The 25,802-nt window shown below is 32.8% G+C and overlaps 1 protein-coding gene and 1 pseudogene across 5 annotated transcripts; both read left to right on the top strand.

Moving 5' to 3' along the window:
* LOC18609017 (mitochondrial import receptor subunit TOM20) lies at positions 4,457 to 13,619 on the top strand. 5 transcript variants are annotated; one of them, XM_007043975.2, is made up of 7 exons: positions 4,457 to 4,721; positions 4,995 to 5,073; positions 5,163 to 5,332; positions 5,422 to 5,469; positions 6,075 to 6,161; positions 7,827 to 7,977; positions 13,479 to 13,619. In XM_007043975.2, the coding sequence occupies exons 1-6, from the start codon at positions 4,623 to 4,625 to the stop codon at positions 7,950 to 7,952; spliced, it is 609 nt and encodes a 202-aa protein (XP_007044037.1). In that variant the 5' UTR covers positions 4,457 to 4,622; the 3' UTR covers positions 7,953 to 7,977; positions 13,479 to 13,619. The 5 variants fall into 5 exon arrangements, with proteins under 5 accessions (XP_007044037.1, XP_007044034.1, XP_017972023.1 ...); XM_007043972.2 differs by lacking the exon at positions 13,479 to 13,619 and adding an exon at positions 10,570 to 11,097; XM_018116534.1 differs by lacking the exon at positions 13,479 to 13,619 and adding an exon at positions 9,041 to 9,346.
* LOC18609016 lies at positions 19,699 to 22,811 on the top strand (annotated as a pseudogene).

Below are 25,802 nucleotides of genomic sequence, written 5' to 3'. Positions count from 1 at the left end.
GACGACTAGCGACTAGCGATGAGGACAACAACAACAACAAGGGGTCGATGACGGCAATTGGTGAGGACCAAGGAAGAAGCTAAAAAGGTTTTTAAGGTTTCAAAGAGAAAAAAAGGGGTTAATTTGATGATTGAATACAAAAATCGGGGAAGGGAAAAAAAGTTAAAGAAGACAAAAGGGGATTAAATAGGTTAAAAATGAAATTTCACCCTTCCCCCTTGATTTTTCGGTCGACTAGGGTGAAGAGGAAGTATGGCCGGCGATCAAATCGTCAAGCACTCAAAATCGATGGTTAAAATCGACCTTCAAAACCAACATCAAATAATTGAGCCAACTGTGACCACCGACGTCGGTTCTAATCGATTCCATGGTTGCAACTAACTAATGCTCTCTCCTAGTTTCAGCACTAAATATTACACGCTAAAACTTCCTTATTCCTACTGATATTACTGTAGTACCTCGTATTTTGATACGGTGGCTAATAAAGTTTACGGATGCCAATTGAGGTTAAGTACCGAGTTAAAAAAGGTAATTCAAAAGTGAACCTATGAAATCTCAATCTCCATAGACACATAACTAGAAGTAGATGCGATAATGTAGATCAGGGGTAATTTCGTAATTTCTCTTAGTGAGCTCCTACGAGTGGGTTTTCTTAGTGCTATTAAGGTCTAAATAGGCCTAAGGAAGGAATAAATGATGTTTAAGATGGTAAATAAATGAGGAAGATAAAAATAATGATAATTTTCACGATTTGGGTAAAATGGTCATTTTGCATCTCGAGTCTAAATTTTTAAGTTTCATGAACCCGAGTACCTTTAGACTATTATGGAATTTGTTTCGGTGTCAAAAGAGCAAAAAGGTTGCACAAAGGATGGGAGGAAGACAAAGTCACCATGTTTAGGGCATTTTGGTAATTTCGATGGAAATTTGGATTAACTTGAAGCATAAATATCTGAGCTCCAGCAGCTCCTTCTTCTTCTTCTTCTTCTTTTTCCTCCCATTTCACGTTTCTTCATCCTCCATGGAAGCCTCCCTTAAAGCTTCCATAACTTTCTCTCTCTAGCTTCAGTTTTTATGCTTTTGAGCACTTTTTCATAGAACTTTTTATGCTCTTTCACTCTCCCATCTTAAAACCCTTAAAAAGTCTTTGTTCTACACTTCCTCTCACTAGTTGGAAATTTTAGAGAGAGAATTTCCATGATAGCTTGAGTATTCTTGAGAAGGAATTCAACTACAAATCCACCAAGGTGAGTGATGAATGAGGATTGATTTTAGGTTGTTGATAATGGCTAGTAATTGAAGTTATGAGTTGTTTTATTATTGAGGTTTGTTTATTTATTTCTAAAGTTACTAGAGTAGAAAGAATAGATAGCCATTTAATGGCAATTGGAAGCTAGTTAGGAATAACTAGTGGAACTTGATTTAAGAAAGAGCTTTTGGAATTATATTAATGCCAATTTGGGTTGGTTTGTGATGTTGTGTGTGTATAGGTTCCAACAAGGCCTCACCTGCCCATTTGAACCATTAGTGGAGGTTAGAGTTAATTAAAGGTTCAATAATATCGGTGAGTGAACTTGCATCTCAAAATTGTTTTGGAAAATAAAATTGTGTTGACATGAATTATTTGCATGATTTTATCCAACTTTTCATTAAAAATGGGTGCTTGGGAACAAGCCCTTGATAAATGCTTTGATGTTGTAAAAGGTGTGAAATGTGTAAAGAGGATGAATTCATGTGCTCCTATATTGTGTTGGTATACATATTTGAATGTATGTTGTGCAATGATAAATAATGTTGTATGATGATAATGAGGTGTGCGAGTAGGGAGTGCACACATGATGACATTGAAATATGTGAGTAAGGAGTGCACATATGGTGGTATTGCATTGTGCGTGTAGGGAGTGCACAAGAGCTGAGGAAGGCAAGGTGGTGTAGGTGTTATATATGATTATATCTATAGATATGTGATAGAATGTGTGTGATTGTAAAATGTGATTGTATGGCATGTTGAAATTGGCATGGTGAATCTTGAGAATTTTCTATTTTCTTTAAAAATTGATTTTATTGCAGTACCAAATGGATTTTTAGTGCAAAAGAGGTCCTTTTTGCATTTAGGTGCCCTACTTTTCGCTGTAGTGAGAAAACATTCTTGCTACAGTGAGCAACATTCTGTTTTGGCAACCAGCAACTCGCTGCAGTGAGAATAAATCTCGCTGCAGCTAGAAACTCTCGGGTTCTAGTGCAATGCTTTCACTTTGACGAAGATTTTACCACTTTCCCATCTGAACTGGGAAAAGTGGTAAACATCAAAGTTGTAGCCCTGCCTCTTACCTTTCTAATGGTCAAAAATCAGATCAATTGGACTTCTATAACGGGAGATATGCTAGAAAAATTGATATACATGCAAATTGACACTATTTCTCGTTGTAGTGAGAAACTTTCTGTTTTAGCCGCCTGAAACTCGCTGCAACGAGAAACTTGCTGCCATGCTTGCTACCTTGCTTGATTTTGACATATTTTTCACCCATTTAACTTCATGGCTAAATCTTGGGTTTTTGCAACACTAGGAGATTATTAATCAAAGTTTGAAATGAGGGGTTTTTAGTAAGAAACTAAATCAATTGCATTGTTTTTGAAAGAAGTGCATCATGATTTTCAAATTCTTCCTATTGATTGCTTGTTCCCTTCTTATGTTCACTCACTGAGTTTTATACTCATGTTTTTAAACTTCATGTTTTTAAACTTCATGTTTTCATATTCGAAGATAGTTGGGACCTAGATTGAGTGTCCACGTATGCTCATCCTCTTAGTAGGTACTATGGCATCTCAATAGCTGTACCTTCACCTATGGTCACTCCATTGACAGTCAAAGGTCTATTACTTGTGAACGCGTACATGTAATGTAATCCGCTAGGATCCATGTTATAAGTCAATTATATATATTTGATTACCGATGCCACTATGAGTTGGCAAACAGATGATATTATTTTGACATAATAAAATTGTGAGTTTTGGGTCACTATAGAATATTACTGAAATATTTTAATTCAGAATTTTAATATGTGGTTTTAGAAATGATGGTTTGGAATGATGATCGGGTTTGCATAAAAAGGCTTGCTTAGGCTTAGTGGGCTATGCCTATTGAGCCCATGATCCGATCATGGCCCGGCATTTGGGCTGTGACAATTACATGCCAAAACATGAATTACTTTGTTACATGCCCAGACATGTCTTGACTATATTTGAATCATTGAAAAACTCAATACCAATAAACTTAAGAATATGTTGTTACTCGTCATGCCATACTCTTGGATTTATAGATCGATGATGATATGGTGAGATGTGAGAAATAGACAGAGAGAGGGTTTTGTAAATGTAAACCAATAAACTCCAAAACATGTTGTTACCTGCTATGTCTTGCTTTTTCGTCTAAAGATCAACGACGATATGATGAGATAGAGAGAAATAGGCAAAAAGAGACATATGATGGTGGTAAAATTAGATAGAGCTGAATAATGAGAGGGAAAAATGGGGAAATATTAGGAGCATTTAATTTATCCAAAATGGTTTTAAGGGCATTATTGTCATGTTATAGTAAAAGTTGGGTAAAAATAGTTAAATTTATATTGAAGGTTATTTTTGAAATAAGCTTATCAGGTTGGCTATTTATCACAATTTACTCAATTTTTCTGTACGTATTCGAAATATTAATAAAAAAATGTACTTCACTTAAAAAAAAACAACAACATATTTTGCTTCATTATTAACAACTAGATATGTTTCGCCAATGAATGAATACAAACATGTACTTACTATTTTTATTTAGTGAGTAAAGATAAGTTTTACAACAACTTCCAGTGCACAATTACCGCATTTTGTCTTCTTTTTATTTTTCATAAATTGATTTTTATTAAAATATGCTAATGTAAATAATAGTTTTCTTATAAATAATATTAATAAAGAGAACATTAGATAGTTTTTTATTTTAATTTTGATCACTTTTATTAGAAAATAGTTTGGTGGGTTAAATTCAAGATTATGTATACGGATATTTTTCATAAAATGATATTTTTTGTTGATTTTTTTGGCACTATTGGTAAACCATTATTTATGATAATTTTTTTATTTAATAAACTTAAATTATTAAATTTTATATAATTTATTACATAAGTAAAAGGAAACCTCAAGAAAGCTTTCTCATTTAACCACGTGAAAGTCGTAGAAAAAAGAAAAAAAATGAATTGAAGAGAAAGAGAGCTACAAAGAGGGTCGTGTGCAACGTATAAGCCATAGTCTAGTGTATAAAAATAATAATATTATTATGTGTATACAGAAAATTAATTGAATATAAAATCACCGCATTAAAAAAGTTTCAAATCCAATATAAAAAAAATCAAAATAAGATTTAATAACTACAACGTCGGTCCGGGACGCGTGGAATGTCCCAAGCTTAAAACCGGGCCAAGCTGTCCGCGACGTGGAAGTTTAAGTTAGTAGACGAAAGTGAGAAACAGGAAAGAAAAGAAAGGGGAAAGGAGCGCCAAATTTCAAGGGCCACCACGGGTTTTTTAAAAACCCTAGCTAGCAGCTGCGCTCAGACGGTTGGAAACTGAGAAGAAGAAATGGAGTTTTCTCAGTCCGACTTCGATCGCCTATTAGTCGCCGAACACACTCGAAAAACCTCTGAACTTAACTACGCCAAGGACCCTCTTGACGCGGAGGTTTCTATTTGTTCATTTCTTTTCTTTTTCTAGTAAAGCATTGCAAAATACGTACTCAACTGTATTATACGGTTAACTTTTCTCGTTGGTTGCTTTAGTGTTTTTTCTTTTTGAATCTTCTTAGTATTTTCTTTGTTTACGGTTACCTTCCTCTGTTGATCAGTTTTTAAATGAAATTTTGTTATCCTAGTGTTAATTTTGGTTCGACACTTGTCTTCTTGTTATTTATTTTCTTTAAATTTCATCTTGTATCTTTGCATAAAATGGTTGCAGAATTTAACCAAATGGGGAGGAGCATTGCTCGAATTAGCTCAATTTCAGACTGTTTCCGAAGCAAAGAAGATTATAAATGGTATTCTATCTTTTTCTTGAATTATTCCTATGTTAGTTTCTCTCTCTCTCTCTCTCTCTCGGCTAATGCAATGAATATTGGCCACATAGATGCAATTTCGAAATTGGATGAGGCTTTGATGATAAGTCCCTCCAAGCATGAAACTTTGTGGTGCATGGGAAATGCTTACTCCACTTCCGCATTTATGACTACCAATCTTGATGAGGCAAAGGTTTCCTTTGATAAGGCAGCTCAGTTTTTCCAAAGAGCAGTGGATGCGGTACCTTCTTTAAAATTTCAAGTATTTTTTTGTAAATTTCATATTCGAATGTTCTAGAAGCTAACTTTGGGGATTTTTTTTTTTGGTAGGATCCGGGCAATGAGCTATATCAAAAGTCTTTAGAAGTTGCAGCTAAGGTATATACTTGCTTTTTCTTGTTTTACTTCTAGTTGAGAATTTTCGCTTTCATTTATCCAAAAAGAATGAATTTTTTCATTCACAGGAGCAAGATTTATGCTAGTGTGTAAGTAAACCTCAGAAAATTTTCCCTATAAAACTTCAGGTCATTTATGTTTTAGCATTGTAGCTGCTAATCATTTTGAAATAAACTTAGATGATGTGGTAATCTAGTCTTAACTTTTTAGAAGCAAGTTGGTTCATCATTGATAAGGTTGTGGCTAGTGTGGAATTACGTAGTATGATTTTTTTAAGTTGCTATAGCAGGTAATAGCATCCTGTGCTTGATAAGTTTAGCACAGATTGGTTTTGTCCTTTTGTTTTACCTACATTAGTTTGGTTTTAATTTTTAATTCCCTTTTATGTGGAATGGCTGTGTTAATTTTCTTGGGAAAGAGAAGAAAGATTCTCTAAATCAGTGTGTGGGCTGAGAAGTGTGTTCATGCTGATGCCACAGGCTTGGAGAGAACCATTCATGATATATGCTGTGAATTGTCTAAGCTTTTAAGGATATCTTTTTTATTTGATGACTGATATTTGCCAATGAATTTGTTTGTCTTCTTAGGCTCCAGAGCTGCATATGGAGTTCCAGAAGGCTGCAGCTGGTCAACAGACTATGGCTGGGTCACCTTCTGCTTCTTCAACTGCAAATGTGAGATTTCTTTTGTCATTTTTGTCTTTGACGCCCAAACCTTCCCTTCCTTGCTTATTCATCCAATTCCTTTCTGTTTGTTTCCATACTTAATTTTTCCGTGGAAGTGCTTGTATTCAATATCCTTTCTTATTACATGATCTGAGTTTGTTATATGTTTGTCTTTTAGACATTCCTTATTCCAAAAATTATTTTATGCTTCTTCTTTATATTTCTTAGTTTCCATCATTTTGTTTCCCAGGTGAGTGGTTCCTTTCAATGATCTAGTTAGATTGTTGTGCATGTACTGCATTATATGCATAAGTTCATGTATGTATCAGTTAGATGAAGATAGTAAAATGATTCAGATATTGATATGTAAGCCTTAATTATTATTTTAATGGATTCAAACTGTTTATTTATGTTCTCCTATCATGGACTCAAATAAATAGTTCCACATGAGTGTGAGAAGGCATCCAATTCATGTGTGCAATGGACATATTCTGCATCGTAACTGATCCATGTGCCATGATTGCCTTTCATCATGGGACCATATCTATAATAGGATGTGATTTATCTTCTCGACTGTTAAATTTCCTGAGAATTGTCCTTGTCTTAGACTGTATATCAAATAGAGTCTCTTTTTCTCTCTGAAATCTTTACTTTGTTTGCTAAAACAATCCTCTCGTTGGGGTTTCTTTTTTCCTTTTATTGTGATGGAAGTTTAAAGGCCTGGCTTTGCATGGGGCTGTTCCATCCAGGGGCAGGCAATATTTTCCTGTGAAGATAAACTGTCATTTTGTTGACATAGATGTTCATTAGGATTTGATCATGGCTTTGTGAGGTTTAGGTAATGAAAATGGGGCTGCTTAGCAGGTCTGGATTCTACTTCAAGAAACTGTAGTTGACAAAAGAAAAAAAAAGGTTTTCTAGGCTTCATTCAGTTTTTTCAGACATCACGATCAAGATTGATTGATTTGTGAATCAATTAGAAAGATATAATAGCTGGAAGTTGTTCTAATTGTTTCTTCAATTAATGAATGCAATAAAATACTTATCGATGGGTTCCCTATAGTTCTAAGCCCAAAAGAACTTTACTTGCATTAAATAAAGCCCCCTACTGCCTGGCTTAAATATGCATAAGATTCAATATGGTTTATTATGATTCCTTAGGCTCCCAACCAAGCCTCCCGTTATTTAGATACGCAAATAAGGCGTAGTCATTACAACCACTCTTAGCACATAAATGCTGTTGGAGTTTGGAGGCTGCTCATGAATGCTGTGCTCTTCCCATCAACTAATAAATACCAGTCGATCACTGATGTGATGTACAACCACACTGCTATCTGCAAAGTCAGCAATTATCTTTTCAACTTCAGATTTCAAACATTAAAAGAAAAAATAATTTATGCTGTAATAAATTAGCTTTGTGAGCTTTGTTTTGGTTAAATTTCTTTAACAAAGTGGGACTGAAAATGAACTGAATCTGAGTATTTCAAAAGTCTAACTCTGCCTCCCTCCCCCTTCTCACACCTTAGGGTGAACCATGTAACATTATCCTGACATTAGCCATTAATATGGAGGAACCTCCGGTGCAACATAGATTTTTAATTGATACCTAAATTGTCTGTGAACACTTCACTCTAAGTGCAGAAGATCCTTGCTGATTTATTTGTTTATATTCAGGCTGTGAAGAAGAAGAAGAGCAGTGATTTAAAGTATGACATATTTGGATGGATAATCCTTGCTGTTGGAATTGTTGCATGGGTGGGAATGGCGAAATCCCATGTTCCTCCACCTCCTCCAAGATAAAATGCTTGCTTCAATAATTCTTGAGGTAACCATTCTGGTAATTTTGGTGGAAGTTTCATATTTGTTCTTTAGAAGGTTCACCTGGTGCAATGTAGTAAATTGGAGCAAGTGGTTTGTTGTCACATTTTGATTTTGTTAGTATTTTCTTTTCCCTTGCTATTATTACAAATTGATTAGGATGGTTATCTTGGATATAATTTTGAATTTAATAATTGAATAGATATAATAAGGATTTTGTTTTGACTTTGGCCTTTCCTTGTTAACATGTTTCTGTAGTCAGTTTAGCATGCTTCTTTCTTGACCTTTGATCATTTCATTAATGGAGAGATCTACTGTGTTTGTAAAATATTTCAGTATCTGTGCTGGGCTGCTGCTAGACACAGTGCAAATATCTTTTCTATCATTTGATTGTTTCTATTCTCTGTTACTCCAGTGTGAATATTACAGAAATTGGTGACCACTGGATGATTTTGCCAAGAATGATGGATCATTGTATAAAAAGTTGACCCATATAGAAAGAGCACATATCTTTTGACCCTTCCTCTGTATGTACATGGACATCCTTTCTTTATGAATGAACTCTAACTTTCAAAAAAAAAAGAAAGATCACGTATCTTTAACTATTGAAGAGAGTTAATAGTGCAAAAGTGAATTGGTCCAAGGCCATTGTCTTGAAAATAAAGTGTTTCTTTTATGGAAATTTTCTTTTGATCTTTTCTTGTATTTGTCATGGGCTTTCAGTTTCATTCTTCCAGCTTATAGTTTAGGCTAGTTTTAAGAAATTAGTACATAAGGTAAACTGGTCAAGTCTCTTGGGCAGTTGCTGGGTCCCAATGAGTTCAGCCAGCAGCAGTAATGGTTATTTTAATGATTTATTTAAATATATTTTAATGCTTTGACTCTTTTAGCTTGTATGAAAAAGGGTAAGATTCATCTTACATTCAAGAATTTTTAACTTTTAATTAGACTTTAAATTTTAGATCAAGTGAATCCAGACCACTCCGACCCGGTACAACTGTGACTTCGATTGGATTGGGTTTGACTGGTTTTTACCATCTCTAAAAATGAATTTGTACTGGCATGGTCAGTTACAGGGATTTCAAGTTTTCTTGTCCTGTTTTCATTGCTTCAATTAGCAACAGAAACATTTTCTGCTGAGTTTTTGGTGGAAGCTGCAGCTTGGGCATCCTGAATCCTGCAATTTCTTGTTGGGATTGATACATGCAATAATGTTTAGAAGATCATAGCCTTTTATCGTATGGTAACTATTATTTGTCAGAAAAGGTAAGGCAAAACCACAACAATAACAAAATAGTCTATATGGATCATATTGCACAATTATGCTCTATAATGTGATTAATATTTTTAATGTTGATTGTGATTTGTAAGTGAAACATCCTGTATTTTCTGTCCCAAGTAAATACTTGAACTTCAAATGAGCCAGGAAGAACTTAAGGATCCAAATTGGCCAGCACCAATCTCTTCATTTTCTGGAATACCTAACAATGATATCAAATATTTTTTGAAGAAAAAGAAAGAAATTCTATGGGTGAATATATGTGAGAAATATAGCTGATTTTTTTATTCTATTAAATTAAATTTAAACTACCTTATAATATAAATTCTCTCTCCCTCTTGCCTATATTTGTGAATACCACTTCGATCCTTTCTAACCGTCTGCATTGTTGAAAGGAGGAAGCCTCATGGTCATCTCAAAATGTGCATATTGGTGTTTTTGGTTTTCTAATGTTTGGTTTTATGGTCCTTTATATCTGATAATTGTGATTGTCAATGGGAAAAGAGTCCTTTGATTTGCCGGGCTATACTTCTATTGTGAGTATGTTTCGTTTTGCTTCTTCTCAAAATGGCTTGAACCATATCTCATTAAATGTTGATTAAAGCATTTTGCTTCATGAATATTAAATTGATTTCTTTCTGACTGCATGCATTCTGAACATGAGAAAAACATCGTTGGCAAACTTTGCTTCATATTGTTTTACCGACAAAATTTGCTTCATATAGTTTTGCAAAATCATTGATAATGGTCCTCTTTATAAAACCTTGTACGTGTCCCTTCTTGACTGAACTGACTTTCTTTGGTCTGCAAACTTGTAAACAGTTTGAATCAGAAGCAGCTAAGCCTGTCGCTTAATTCCATTTTTGTTTGACTCTTTCTTTGTTTCCTAACAGAGTTCCGTTGACCATATGATTTTCTCTGTATTGACTAACATGATTATCGTTGTTAGCTCTTGTAGTTTTCTAGTTTTACTAGTTTCTTTAGCCCATATCTAGTATTTGCTCCGCCAAAATAAGTGGAGTTGTCAATCTTTATCAGCATTCACTGTTGGAGGATACCTTTTTGTGGTCCTTGCCCAGCCTCTAGCCTCCCTTCTGGTGGCATCCAGCCTATGTCTTTCCTTGTTAGGAATGACACGTAGTTCCCTCATGCATTTGATATTATATTACAATCATTAAGTGACTCTAGGCATCTCTGAACCCTTGGGACCATTTCTCATCCTACATGTTGTCTTACCTTCAAAGATGCACATTTTTTGTCCTCTGTTTATTATGCCTTTGTGACCCAAGAAAAATGAATGTGCTTTATTTTGACCTTCAGGAGCATTGGAAGGGTTATGAACCATGTCCTTTGAAGCCCTTGGGGTATCTGAATGCCGACATTTTGAATGAACTTTGCTAATTATTCATGTAGGTTACAGGCTTTCTATGATGTGCAGGCTAAATGTCTACAGCTGTTTCTAGTTTTATTTGAGCGTTGATGTTGTCATTGGTACAAAGAGGGATTTGACTTGTCCAGCTATGATGTTGGTTTGGCCATCAGCAGGTTCTAAGGTTCTGACCTGTGACGCCCTCTAAATTTGGGAGGTGGTTGTTTATTGTGTTGTTAGTATGTGCAACTTGGGTCTAATTAAAGAAGTTTTCAGTTGGATATAGAGTTTATCCTTTGCTAAATTTGGTCCCCACCACTTTCTCCTGGCCAATTTGTGCTGTACACCTTGCTATTAGAGGAAACAAATCTTACCAGGCAAATTTGTGGGAGTGGCTTGATGTGTGGAAGTTGGGAGGTACCATGATAATATTAAAGTAGTAAAAGCTAACAAAGCATTCCACTTTGTTTAGCGTCCCACTTTGGTTAGCTTTTTGGGCTCAATGATGCGCCCAGAAGGGTCTGCTATTAGAATATTTTTATCTGCCGCAAAGATATCTTGATTGTTTATTTGTTCCAAATAAATCATCTTTAATTGGATCTTTGCTAAAATCAGGATTTTGGTTAATGGCTTTTCGTCAAAGATTTGTTTTAGGTTTGTGCGCTTCTTTTCTCGAATCGATACTAAGCTATTCTAATTTTGCAAGGGGTGAGTGGCTGTTTCACATTTTTTGTAGCCAATCAGTTAGCAAAGCAGCATATTCTTAGAATACTTAGCATTAGTAGATGCTGTGCCTGGGAAGCCCATTACTAGTGGTGTTGAATTAAATATTTGCAGAACCCCAATCCCAGTATTGCTGATTGGTTGGGGAGACAGCATCATGGAAAACTGTTGAATATTTGCAAATTCCGTAATGTTGGTTATGGCTGAGATTCTAGGATTAGTGGGATTAAAGAATTTGATTCATCATCTCTTTTGGTGTACGTGGATGGTGTACCACCAAGTATATATTGGATGGCAGCTGCAGTTTGTGTGCAAAGCCAGGGTTGCTTAGGAGTTAAATTCCATTCTCTTGGAGCCTGTAAGGGTGATGGGTGTTGTGAAGCGTACACATCCCTTGCGTTTTAGATGGAACAACGGGGTGCTGTCGCTCTGAGTGAGACAGAGAGCATTAAAAGTACCCTAGGAGAATTTAAATAGAAATAACAATGTTTGGTGCTTAGATCAGCTCATAAATTATAGGGATTCTGGTGTATTGTCAGCGTTAAAAGGCTATGCAATCTATCAAACTTCAATAGGTAACTGTTAAAAATTGAATTAATCAAATTCATTTAATAAATTGATCGAATCATTTCAATTACACTGTTGAAAATTGAAATACTACAGTTCCATTATACTTTTGAACCTCTTAAAAATCGAAATACTACGATTGGTTGGTTGATTTTTCAAAATCAATTGTTTTTAAACATATTCTGACGTATATATAAATTATTAAAGTATTTTCTGAACGTTGTGATGAGAAATTGTTATTTCGTGGATAATGTTTGAAATATTATACGAAAATCTTGTCATTATTATCAATAGAAGTTTAATTTTTTTGTTTGATGTTATTAGAAGAATATAGTTAAATAAATTGTTCACTTTAATTATGTAATTGATGTTGTCAAAACAACACAACTAACTAAATTATTAACATTATAGTATGTGTTGATGGTCAAGAAGAGTGTAACATTCAGTGTGCATGGTAAATGATATAGGATGCTATTAATTATGGGAAAAAAAGAGAGTAAAGTATGCTATATTGAAAATAGTAAATATTTAAATAATTGGAAACTATTGTATTGTGTAAGGAAAAATTATTTACCTGTACTTGAACAACTTGAAAGTCATAGTGTGGAAATATTTTTAAAAATCCAAACCGATTTATTCTAACGAAAGAAAAAAACCTGTCATAAACATAAAAGCTAAAAAATTTGTTGAAATTAAAAAGTAAAAAAAAATACAAAACCAAAGCATAAAATCAAATTAAACATCACAGAAAAAAAGAAATAACACAACATTAAATGAAAAAAAAAAAAACCTATGAAACCCATTTCAAAAGAAACTAAATTTCAAAGATGAAAACAACAACCCAAACAATAATAAAAATAACAAAGCAAAAAAACAAACCAAACCAAATCTAGAACATTGAGTAAACAATCAAGCCAAAACAAATAACAAACCAAACCAATTTGCAAAGCAAAAATCAAGGTCAAAATCACAAAAGTTAAGAACAACACAAACGGTAGAAAAATAAATTGCAAATCAAAATAAAAAAAAAACTAAGAAATTAAGAAGAGCAGCACCTAAACAAATCAAAGAGCAAAGAAAATGAACAAAAAAGCACCAAATAAAAGAAAGAAAAGAGCAGTGGAAAAAGAGAAGAAAAAGATGAAAAGAATGGAGAAAGTTAGAACTGAGAAAGGGCTGCGAAATCTAGAAGGGAAAGGGAAAAATCTAGAAGCGTAGCAATGAAAAATATGAAAATAACATATGAACATATTAAAAACTTGAACTCGATTGAGTAACACTTGTCATTTAATTGGAACTTTAATTTGAACTCACCTTTAATATATAGTATAGATATCTCAACATATTATATATATATATATATATCAGCATATTAAATCCACTATAACATCTATACAAAACACATGTTAACTTATTTCACTTAAATTAGGAAGATAACCTTTTGTTTTAGTGTTTGAAAATAAAACAAGATAATGTAATTTATTGATTGCGGTGTAAGCTTTTAGACTTGAGATTTTTTTAGGTTTGATGAAAAAGAACTGAAATGAAGACTTAGTGTGCGTTGATGCAGTGATGTCGTCGATGGGTCTTGGTACTGTCTGACTCGGGGAAGAATAGGAAGAAGAATCGAGACTGGGGAGATTGAAGATGAAGCGGAGAAGAATAAAAGGCGACACAGAGAGGATAAGGGATAATGGATTATTGGGTTTAGGTTAATTGAGTTTGACTTAAGGAATTCAATTAAAAATATAAAACTTAATTTAAAATGTATTATTTAATAATAGATTGTTTAGTTGGTTTGGTTGAGAATTTTGAGTATTAAGAATCGAATCAGATAGACCAATGAAATCGAGACAGCAGATCGAAATTTAAATAATTGAATTGTAACAGTACAACTTAGTATAGTTCAACCGATTTATTGGTTCGAACCCAATTTGCTTATCTCAAATTGTGATGATCTAGGTTCAAATATTATGAGTCATTAATTTTTTGAACTTAAGTCACGTGACTTTCAAAGTTCAAGCTGCAATTGCTAATAGTAATCCAATTAGATTCTTACGACACATCAAATGTAAAATGTGTATTACAATTGAGATTTTTAGGTACCTGATTTCGATTACTAATTTATTTTTTATTTGAGAATTATTTTATAACAAGTGTGATGCTATTAAAAAAATAATGAAAACAAGTGCAACAATTGCTCCATGCAGATAATAGTGGAATTAACTTGGAATAAGGGTTAGGATTTATGGGATATTTTAAATTTGAGATGTTTTGGAGAATTTGCTTTAGTGGTTTAGATATGAAAATAGTTAACAGATTTCCTTTTAAATTTTTCTTAAAGTATAAGTATTTCTTGTTACATTATTAATGATCATAAAACTTCCATTACCTCAATAGTCACTATAACTGTCCAATTTTCGCTAACAATTATTTCTTTAAATATTATCTTACAGAATGAAAACAAGTATGGAACAACTGTGTCACACAAGAGAGTGAAAGTAATTTAGAACGAGTGGTAAAGTTTACAGAGTTATTTTAACGTTTGAGATATTTTAAAGAGTTTGGCTTGATGGCTTAGATATTGAGATAATTAAAAAGACTTTTTCTTAACTTTTTTTTGAAGCACACGTGCTTTACCATTTTCTTTTTTCTTAAAAGTACAAGTGGCACATTGTTAAGTGTTACTACTTTACTATCTAAAACTTACATGTACTATCTAATCACGTGTTCTTCCCAAAACGTCAAATAAGCTATTCTGTAACATGTTCTTCATAGTGGACGTGCTCTTCTCATAACAAGTATGTTCTTCCATACATAATGTCTTCTCCTAAAAGCACTATCCAATTATGTGCTCTTCCTACAACGTCCAATAAGCCGTTATTTAATGCGCTCTTCACATAAGTCGTTCTTTCCATAGTGGACATGCTATACCCATAACAAGCATGTTCTTCCATACAAAACATGTTCTTCTAAAAGTACTCTTCTTCAAGCAACTACTCGTAAAAACGCATTTTTATTTAGTATAAATATGGGAGTTTGACAATTTAGAAGGGAGGAGAAATTAATTAGAGATTACTCTCCAAACTCTCTCAAAGCTCTTTCAAATATTCTCTTTACTGAGTTCTTTTCCATCCATTGTGTTCTGCCGCTTTCATCTATTCCTTGATTTCTTATTTCTCATCGCTTGCCATAAAAGCACATATACTGCAAAGACTGCTTCAATTTTCCTCTACCTCCTCTAGTGTATTTTGTTTTACTTGTTAGAACATGTCCTCTCTCGTTACCAAAAGACTAATCACATAATGAATTTCTAACTATTACTCATTATATACAATAAAACTATTAAACCCATAATGAATTTTAGTAAATATTAGTCATTATGTACATAGAAACTTTTCTCAAAAGTGTTACTCATTAATAGCATGCTTGGTTCACTAGAAAGAATAGAATGAGAATAGAATAACCATTCTAAGGGAATAGAATAGAGGAAGAATAGTTATTATGTAGATTGGTTCATAGGAATGGAATAGGATAGAAATTGCTATTATTACTTATTTCATTATTTGGTTGACTGGAATAATTTTAAGAATGGTTAAGGAATAATGGGTAAATGATAAAAATACCCTTTATTAAAATTTAAAGATTTTTTAGTTAAAAAATAAAAAAACTATGATAAGAAATAAATACTCTTTATTAAAATTAAAAAATTTATTTTGTTAAAAGATAAAAATATTCTGAGCAATCAAATCAAAATAACTTTTACTATAATTAAATAATATTTTCATCAAAATACAAATATATTTTTATTATAATTTAATAATATTTTGTATTAGAAGATAGTTAAACCTTTTATTNAATTAAAAAATTTATTTTGTTAAAAGATAAAAATACTATAATAATAGTTAATAAAATCAAAATACCTTTTTACTATAATTAAATAATATTTTCATCAAAAAACAATATATTTTTATATAATTTAATAATATTTTGTATTAGAAGATAATTAATTCTTTTATTATAATTAAATAATATTTAATACTAAAAGATAAAATATATTCTTCATATTAAAAGATAAAATATATTCTTTATTACATTTATTATATTCAAATAATAATATTAAGTAATATGTTTTATAATATTTATTATAGTGGAATAATATTAATATATTAAATAATATTTAATATATTTTCATTTCCTTTTTTTGAAAATGAAGTAAAAATTTTTGTATCTTTTGTGCTTTAGAGAGAGGAGTGAGGAAGAGAGAGAAAAAAAATAAGTTTGGTATTTTTTTATAAGGTAATTTTTTATTTTGTAAAATGACATATTTGTCTAATCAACTTCTTTTCTTATTCTCAATTATTTGGAATAGCTATTACTAAAGGGACCTTGGTAGGCTTTTCTGAGAATGGTTATTTTGAAAAATAGTCATTCCATTAAACCAAATGCAGCTTTATCTCAAGAATGAGAAACCAAGCATGCCCTAAGTGTATTAAAGCATGAATTGAGTAACTGTTTCTTTTAATTTTATATACAAAGTTTTAACCATCATTTTGAGAAAGGATTCCTACTGTTAGTGCAAATACATTTTCACTGTTAGCTTATTTCTTTAAAAATATTCTAATCATCTCCTACTTAGTCTATTTATCCTTTATCTTTGCTCTGCTGTTTTGACTTGCTCTCTGTCGATTCAGTACATCTTTTTTACTCATTTACAGCATTTCTTCTCTCCTTGTGGAATCTCTTCACAAGCCACTAGGATGCTATGAAAAATTTCCAACGTCAACATCAGGCGGAACTTCTCTTTATGCTCAGATACTTTGATGTTATCACGTATTAGGCCTTCACGTGAGATCTATTCACTGGACGAGTGATGTTGTGTCGACAGTGTTTGATAGCGATGTCTAATATGGAATTCTCTTTCATTTCTAAGAAAATGAGCACGTCGCTACTCGCCAATCGCCACCGACGTGGGCTATGATTAAAAATTTTGTTGGCGTAGGCTCCTCACTGTCAAGATAAGGTACTGAAATCCAGCAAAAAACCCTGACGATCATAAGGCACTAGACTACATTGATTCGATTGGGAAAAACTGGGGAAAAAAAAAGAGAAAAGAAAAGATAAAGAAAGAAGCCAAACCCAACAAAGAGCAAATGTAGTACCATTTTCTATGTGGAATGGAATGGAGTTGTCAATTGACAGAAAGGCGACGCATCAGTTGCAGGTCTAATTCTAAAGGCTGATGCATAATAAAAGATTATTATTACGTGTGACTTCTTCTACGGAGTGCTGCTGCCACCATTATTGAGGTGCCCTAGGGAGCGTCATGATCCAACCACGACATCTTTCTTTACATTACAAATTGACCTATCTTTATTAGTATTTAAAATTTTAAAGGGGAAGAAAGGTTTTACAATCTAAAACTTAATCTAGACAAATATCTCTAAAGTTTGTACTAAATAGAATCTAGGAAGTTTGTATCCCCTTGATGAAGGGCTAAAATACGGAGCTAAAACTGTTTCTTTTTTCAGGTTTTAGAGGTGGGTCGAAAAACCCTTTTTTTTTTTTGAAAAATGATATTGAACTACACATTTGTTAAATAGAGATATATATATATCATGTATCGAAATTTTATTTTTTAGTATCAAATATTGAGTATCGTATTGTATTATAAGCTAACATAAAAATTTTCAAACTAACTATAAATAATACTTACGCATGTAAAATAAAGAAAAAAAACTAAAAAAATTATATTTTTTTAATAGAATTGAAGATTATAGGGCATAAATTGTAAAGATGATTATTTTTGAATTTAAACTTTCAACAATAGATTTTTCAATAAAATATATATTTTGATATTAATTTATTAATTAAAAAAATTTACCTTGTTAAAATTAAAAAAGAATTTAATTTTTTTATTTAAAATATAAAGATTGAAACTCATAAAATATAAAGAAACCGGGTGCGGGCTTTGTGGTTAGAGACAATAATGGAAAACTGATTCTTGCACGAGGTCGGCTGTGAATTTGTTCAATATTGTCCAAGAATGTGTAACAATGTGGCTCACTTGATAGCAAAAGTAGTGAAGGAGATGGTTGAAGTAGCTGTGGCATGGAGGAAAATAGAGGATATGTCCGGCAATATTCAACATGCCGTGCTTAGAGATATAAGGAGCTCATATTGAAAGCATTAAGATGTGGAGAGGTTAATGTATTCTTTCGTTGACTATAGGGTACTCTTTTTCCCTTTCTATGGTTTTTATCCTGTTGGGTTTTTTTATAAAATGGTTTTTAACGGGGCTCTTAGTTACGTATAGGGAAAGGGTTTACGATAAATTGAGATGTTTTATTAGAAGTTCTTGTTAGGTTCAGTTTGTATAAAGTATTGATGGATCAATGATTTACATCATTCTTCCAAAAACATATATATATATACATAATTTTTCATGTTGTAACTTAAAAAAATAATAAAATAATTAAAATTTTAATAATTAATTAAGATTAATTAGGATACGTCCTGTATCGTAAAACACATATTGTATATCGTACGTTACATTGTCGATACTTGATCAAATATGATATAATTATAGATATGGATCATTTTCTATTAATATTTTATTGTACGATACATATCACGTATCATACAATAATAATAACTACGTTGAAATGTATTTTATGAATAAATCATTCTTTGTCCCATAGATTCCACACTTTCCATGTCCAAATTCATGTTCAAGTATTCAAATTCGAGTTTTAAGTTATAATATCTCCAAAATTAAAATTCTAAGATGAATGGTTATATATGGTATCTTTTTTATGATGAGATTATGATTTCTTTATTATTGATTACTCTCTTGGTGGCTTCAAGTCGTTTCTAAATTCTGCCATAACATTTTAGTAGTCAATCGGCTATTGATTGGTGTAGTTATTTTGGGTAAAAAAAATGGGGTCTTGCTAAGGGAGAATCTATTCTCAATGTTTTGTGTTTGACTATCCCACAACTTTGTCAGGTCTACTGACATGAGCTTAAGGCCGTTGGTCTTAAGCCAGCCTTATCATTGATCTTCTCGCAATTATTTGTACTTGTTCCATATAGAAATGGCTTCAATCCAGTTCCTGGATGTTCCCTGCCTCATTCTTGCCATGTGAGATGCATGGCCCGCATCCCAGTCACTGGCTTCACACCAGCCATTCGATGCCTTTTTCTACGCTAGAAATGGACTAGCTTGTGTCCTTCCCTCCCTCCTATTATATATATTTTGATCTCTATTCAGCATTATCAATGGCATCCATACTTAAACAAGATTAATTTCACATTAAAATTTACTAATTGGTATGAAGACTTGGAGTTCTTAGCTGTAAATGACAATATACAGCCATAAAGGATTGGGCTATATTATTGAAAAGGTAAAATTATAAGTCCAGGTTGAATCATTTAAAGTTTCTGTTTTATTTCAAGTGGAATCCAAAGGTCTACTGGGACTTTACCAAATAGGTTTTGACAAAGAAAATCTAAGTCTATAACGGAAAAAGAAAAAAAAAAGAATTAATCCAACAAATGATACGAAACTCTGTTTAATTAGTTAATGATCATGATTGCAGAGAGCAGAGTGATCTCATCTTTTAATCAGGGTTAGCAAACCTAACCACACCCCTCAACCACTACTGCTTTCCACGTACTATATATACGATCTATCCGAATTACAATCCCCTTATGACAAACGTCCATCTCCAGACAATTCCAGTAGCACTTTTCTCTATAATCAAATCCTTTTTCTAATTTTGCAAAAGATGAAGCTTTCGATGCTAGCAAATAACCTCTCTCTATTGCTCTTTTTCTATGTTGTCGCAACAAACTAAACACCATGGCCTTTCACCCTACGTTTATTCTCATTCTTATTTGTTTCATCTTTCTTCCTGACATACTGGCTAATCCCTGGAGGCTTTGCATGGAGAAACCACCATGTCTACTCTCCCCACCTTTGAGGTCCAGTCAGTTGGCCTCTGCTTGGAACCTTGCCTCCAATGGGTTCACTTGCTCATCGTAAATTAGCCTACCTGGCTGCTTCACTGGGTGCAACTAGGCTCATGACATTCAGTCTAGGAACAAGGCATGTGATCATCAGTAGCCACCTTGACACTGCTAGGGAAATCCTTTCAGGTTCTTCATTTTCAAACCGCCCAATCAAGGAGTCAGCTTGTTTGCTGATGTTCGAACATGCCATTGGGTTCGCACCCTCTGGCCAGTATTAGTGCCGCCTTCGTAGGATTGCTGTGAACCATAATGTCTCCCTTAGGAGAATTTCTTAACTAGAGGTGCTACGCCAACAAGTGGCTGATGAAATGCTGGTGGAAGTAGGGAAAAGAATGGAAGAGAAAGGGTTGGTAAAGTTAAGGGGAATATTGCAAAAGGGCTCTTTACGTAATATACTAGAAAGTGTGTTTGGGAGTTCTGAGTGTTTGCAATGGGAGGAGCTAGGGTTATTGGTGAAAGAAGGGTATGAATTAATAACTGAGTTTAACTGGGAGGACTATTGCCCCCTAAGCTTTTTGGACTTTCACGGTGTGAAAAGAAGGTGTCATAAGCTGTCAAGCAAAGTAGCAATTATTGTAGGTCAAATTGTGGAAGAAAGGAAAAGGGCTGCTGGAGATGCAATGGTGGAAATGACTTTCTTAGTGCTTTGTTAGCTTTGCCTAAAGAGGATAAGTTGAGTGATTCGGACATGGTTGCTATACTATGGGTAAAGACTTTGTCTCTCTTTGAGAAATACATATATTTTATTACTTGGAGTATAAACTGTTTTCTGTTTTAATTAGTAGCATATATATAATCACCAAAAAAACAAATGAATAAAGCATCATAAAAAACATATAATCTATCATAAATATCTTTGCAAGCATCTTGGATTATAGTTAAGTTGCCATTAAAAGAAAAAAAAAACTAAAGCATCTTGAATCTTGTTTTATTATGCTTGGGTTTTTGAGACACTGAGTGTTTTTGTTCTCCCGGCGTTGCTTTTCATTTGACTTGATAACTATGCACACTATTCAGGGGTTATGATTATTATCATAGATACTGTGAGATATTAGTATTGGATCGAGAGAGGTTCGTGTCATAGGTTTCATACATTTTTTGTTGTCTGTTTTTGATCGAAAAGGTCTAGGCTTTCATTCATCTCGAAAAGATTGAATTTGTGGAGTCAAATAGTGAATTTTTCCTTAACAAAGCAAGTGAGTAAAAGGTTCAAGATTCGATGATGAATCCCCAGTGATAAGACTTATATTTCACCACCCTATTTTCTATTCCTTAGATGCCCTTCATAGGTTCCATGGACTGCTAGATACATATCCCATTGGAATTCTTTTTGTATTCTTTTTAAGTTACTTGGATGGACTATAATTTTATCTTTTTAATCACATATTATATAAGATTTCCATTTTAAAAAACTATACAAGGTTATCCAAGATGGTAGACTACTCACTTATAAATCCTAGCTCATTCATAAACACAATTAATTGGTTTGTGCTTTTCACTTTTAACTATTGAGAGTAGACTTGGTAATTTTTAACACGACACTAAAAGATATGGGTTAAACAGGTTTTGAGTTTAGTCTTAACATGTTTCGTGTCTAATTGTGTCTGACACAACAAACACGTTTAAATACGTTTATTTAATCGTGTTTTCGTGTTTAAACGTGTATACGTGACACATTTATTAACCTATTAAAAATTAATAGTTAAAAACTATTTTAACCTTATATAAATAATTTTAAATAATTATTTTAATAAGTTTTTTTCTTAATTTTATAAAAAGTATAATATAATTATACATGCTCAACCCTAATTTTTAACTTTTGGTGATTATTTGATATTATTATTATTTTTGTTTTGTTATAATTATTTTTATAATTATAGATTTTAAATTTAAATAATAAAATTATATTTAATTATAAATATTTTTATTTAATCGTGTTAAACGTGTTATTAATCGTGTCGTGTCGTATATTGACATGTTTAATAAACGTGTTAATCGTGTCGTATCATATTACACGTGTATTAAACGTATACGTGTACATATTTTAAATTTAAGACACGAATATTAAATGTATTGTGTTCGTATTTAATCTTAACGTGTTTCATGTTTAATCATATTTGATATGTTTATAATATGTTAACACGATTTGTCAGGTCTAATTGAGTGAAATATGTTTATATATATACAGGCACGCGCGCACGTGCATACTAAGATTTAATTTGTATTTGTTCAAGAAATGATATTTCGAGGCAGCGACACCGTTGCTATACTTTTGGAATGGATCATGGCTAGGATGGTTTTGCACCAAGACAACCAAGCAAAAGTCCAGCAAGAGATTGACACCTGCATCGGCCGCTGCAGCAGCAAGCCAGGGCACCTTCAAGATTCTGATCTCCCAAGCCTCCCTTACCTATGAGCAGTCGTGAAAGAAGTTCTCAAGATGCACCCCCCGAGGCCACTGCTCTCATGGGCCTGTTTAGCCACCCATGATGTCCACGTGGGAACGTCCTTCATCCCAGCGGGCACCATCGCAATGTTAAACATGTGGGCCATAACCCATGACCCATATGTTTGGAAGAATCCGTGGACTTTTCGTCCTGCAAAGTTCGTCGAGGAGGAGGATGTTTCCATCATGGGCTCCAATCTGAGGCTTGTGCCTTTTGGGTCAGGTCGTAGGGTCTGCCGTGGCAAGGCACTAGGGTTAGCCACCGTGGAACTGTGGCTTGCACGGTTGCTCCACCGTTTCAGTTGGCTTCCAGCGCCAGCGCATCACGTTGATCCCTCCGAGACTTTGAGGCTTTCTCTTGAGATGAAAAAATCTTTGGCATGTCAAGTGCTTCCCCGAACAACCCATCAACATGTCTCATGAAGCAAGACATATCAATCATTTATATATGATTTGTGAAATGTTAATTAAAATAATTTAACAAAAAAGTGCGATGCATGGAAGGTGTACTAAGTGACCGCGAGTTGTATAATTAGTAACTTGACTAGGAAATTAAACACTCCATAATCACATTTAAGAAAAAAAAAAAAAAGACCCTCTATAAGCCTTGCAAGTTAAATTTGAGGTCCTTGAGACTTTGTATGCTAGTGTTTAGTTCCTTTATTTCTTTTATGAGTAATGCTAGGTTAAGTCAGTGCAGTTAATTAGGAGGTTTGAAGAGAAATGCTAAACAATAATGTCTATTCTCCAAATCTTCAATAAGTTCATGGAAGAGGAAGAGTTCATGTACCAGCTGCCAACTTGTTTAAATTTAATGTGATTGGATTCATAGTTTTATGGTGGTTTGATAAAGCAACTTTCTTTCTTTTTCCTGCAGCAATTAATCTCCTTGACTAAGCTTTATGACATCATCACCATAACTTTATCCTGGGAAAAAGAGAAGGAGAAAATCAAATTAAAGCTCATGGAGAAAGAAAAGAAGAAAGGAAGTTGTAAAAGCATTAGTCCAACCTTTTTCTCCACCGATGTGGCGGGTTGATGATACAACACTAAGACTCAGTCACTTACGTAGCTATGAGTTTTATCAAAATTTACCAATTAAGGAATCTTGAGAAGAATACGAGGTGTAAATCTTTATATATATATATATCACTCATCTCATTATTTGAGGTGTAAATTTTTTATTCTTAGTAAATTAAAAATTTATGGAACTTTGTTTACATGAAGAGGAACTGATGAGAGAGTGAGCCACCTTTCAATCTAGTTGGGTAAATGTCTTGGTTTAATTCTCTCTTCCTCTAACTTTATCCAAAATGCACAATATTAACATAATTATAGTAAATGTACAAATTATAAGCTAAATGAATGTGATTTTATTAGATTACGATAAGATTATGATATTTTTAACTTGATTTCACTCCTATGTCATTGAGAATTTCTCTTTTATATATATATATATATATATATATATATATATATATAATATTTAATAAGTTCTTGTATTATATCACAAAAAGTTAATTAAGTCTTTATATTTTTATTGTGTTCAATTAAGTTTTTAAATTTTTATTTTGAATCAATTAAGTCCTTTTGATTTTCTTTTCTGATACTATTAGCCTGATTTTTGTAACTTTCTATATCAATACAAATGGCAACCTTTAAAAAAGGAAAAATCTCATTAATTGTTGATTAACTTCTATTAGTCAACAGTATTACTTTTATATCATGTTATTTATCATGTAACAAGTTTATACGTTATTTTGATGATGTTATTACCACATGACAGATGATGTGACATTGAAATTTATCACTTAGAAAATGTGTGTTTACATTTTTTACCCTTGTATCCAAAATAATTGAGTGAATAATTAGAAAAATATTAAAAAAAACACAAAAAACATTAAATTAAGTCTTTATTATTACTATCGTATTCAATTGTTAACCTTGATTTAGAGTTTTTAACAAAATTCATAAATTATCTAAAAAGATAAAAAACAAATCGCTAACTTTTATTGTCCATTGATGTTGTTGAGAACAAAATTCCTTTAAAAGAGGTAAGTTGCAGCACTAGTTCGTGAAAAAGAAGTAAGTTGTAGTACCAGTTCATAAGAGGCCACCAATGAAAACCAAACAGGACCAACTCTTCTTTTCATGCTCAGTACCAGCAACATCTAGCACAGCTTGTGGATAAAGGCCAAAATCTCCAAATCCAGAAGCCCTTCCTCAACGAATCTTGCGTAACTTTCTAGGAGTTACAATTTCTGAAGTGGCAGGACCAGCAGTATTCTTCTCATCCTAAACCTTCATTTTGCATTTGTCTTCCTTATGTTGGGCTTGTCGTAACGTGCGGGTTCGAAAACCCGACCACCAAACGAGAGTGAAAATTCTAAAAAAAAAAAAAAAACTAGGAGTCGCCACCAATATTTTTTTACTAGGTGCGATTGGCCACCTATTGACTCGATTCTAATCGATGAAGCCTTAAATTAATTTTAAGCCCACCGAAAAGAACCTTAAACTGATCTACATTTTTCCTAGATCTAAGTTCGGGAGTACGGTTACGCCCGGTTACGCTCGGGGAAGGATTAGCACTCTCGAGATGCCCGTTTCATGAACGGTACCATTCTTAGATTATCTTATTAGGCTTTAATTTTTTTAAAGTTCACTATATTTCCTTAGTTATTATTCTCTTATTTTTTCTTATATTTAACCTAAAATGGAATGCAAATGTGAGGAAATATGAGATGCATGGCGTGAGATAAAAATGTTAGACGAATAACCTTTTATCGAGAACATTCTCCCGAATCCGCCCATCATAATGGTGGGATCCGAGGTGTTCTCTAACCTAGGGAATTATCCGAGAAACTTGCCTTCGCAAATTCAACGAATAATCCTCATAATCGGGGTCATCGTACGTTTTTCTTTAAAAATAACGTTTTCGTACATAATGAACCTAATTCGGGTAAAAGCCTTTTATTAAAAATGTTTCCCGAGCCCTCCCATCAACTGGTGGGACCTGGGGACACTTTTTCACCTAGAGAACTTTTCGAGGAATACCCGCCCTAGCAAGATCCTCGGAAGATCCCATATCGGGGCTTAAACTAGAAAACAAAAATATTTATATGCAATGATATGCATGATGCAATATACATGCTATGTTAATACAATTATCTATTTTTTGGTCATTTATTATTATTTTTTTATTTTTTTATTTTATTATTTTTTTATTATCATATTTTTTTATTTTATTATTATTTTTTTTATATTTTATATTTTCCCTATATTTTTCTTGATATATTTTTTTATTTCTTTTACACAATATTTATTAATCTATAGTTTATACCACCATATATTTAATGTTTAATTTTTAGATTATTTATTGTTTTGGAATTTTCTTGTTGATAGTTTATACTATTT

Source organism: Theobroma cacao, chromosome 2 (genome assembly GCF_000208745.1).
Source record: "Theobroma cacao cultivar B97-61/B2 chromosome 2, Criollo_cocoa_genome_V2, whole genome shotgun sequence".
Lineage (NCBI taxonomy): Eukaryota > Viridiplantae > Streptophyta > Magnoliopsida > Malvales > Malvaceae > Theobroma > Theobroma cacao.
The sequence above is the reverse complement of the archived record's forward strand: the minus strand, read 5'-3'. Positions and strand labels throughout refer to the sequence as shown.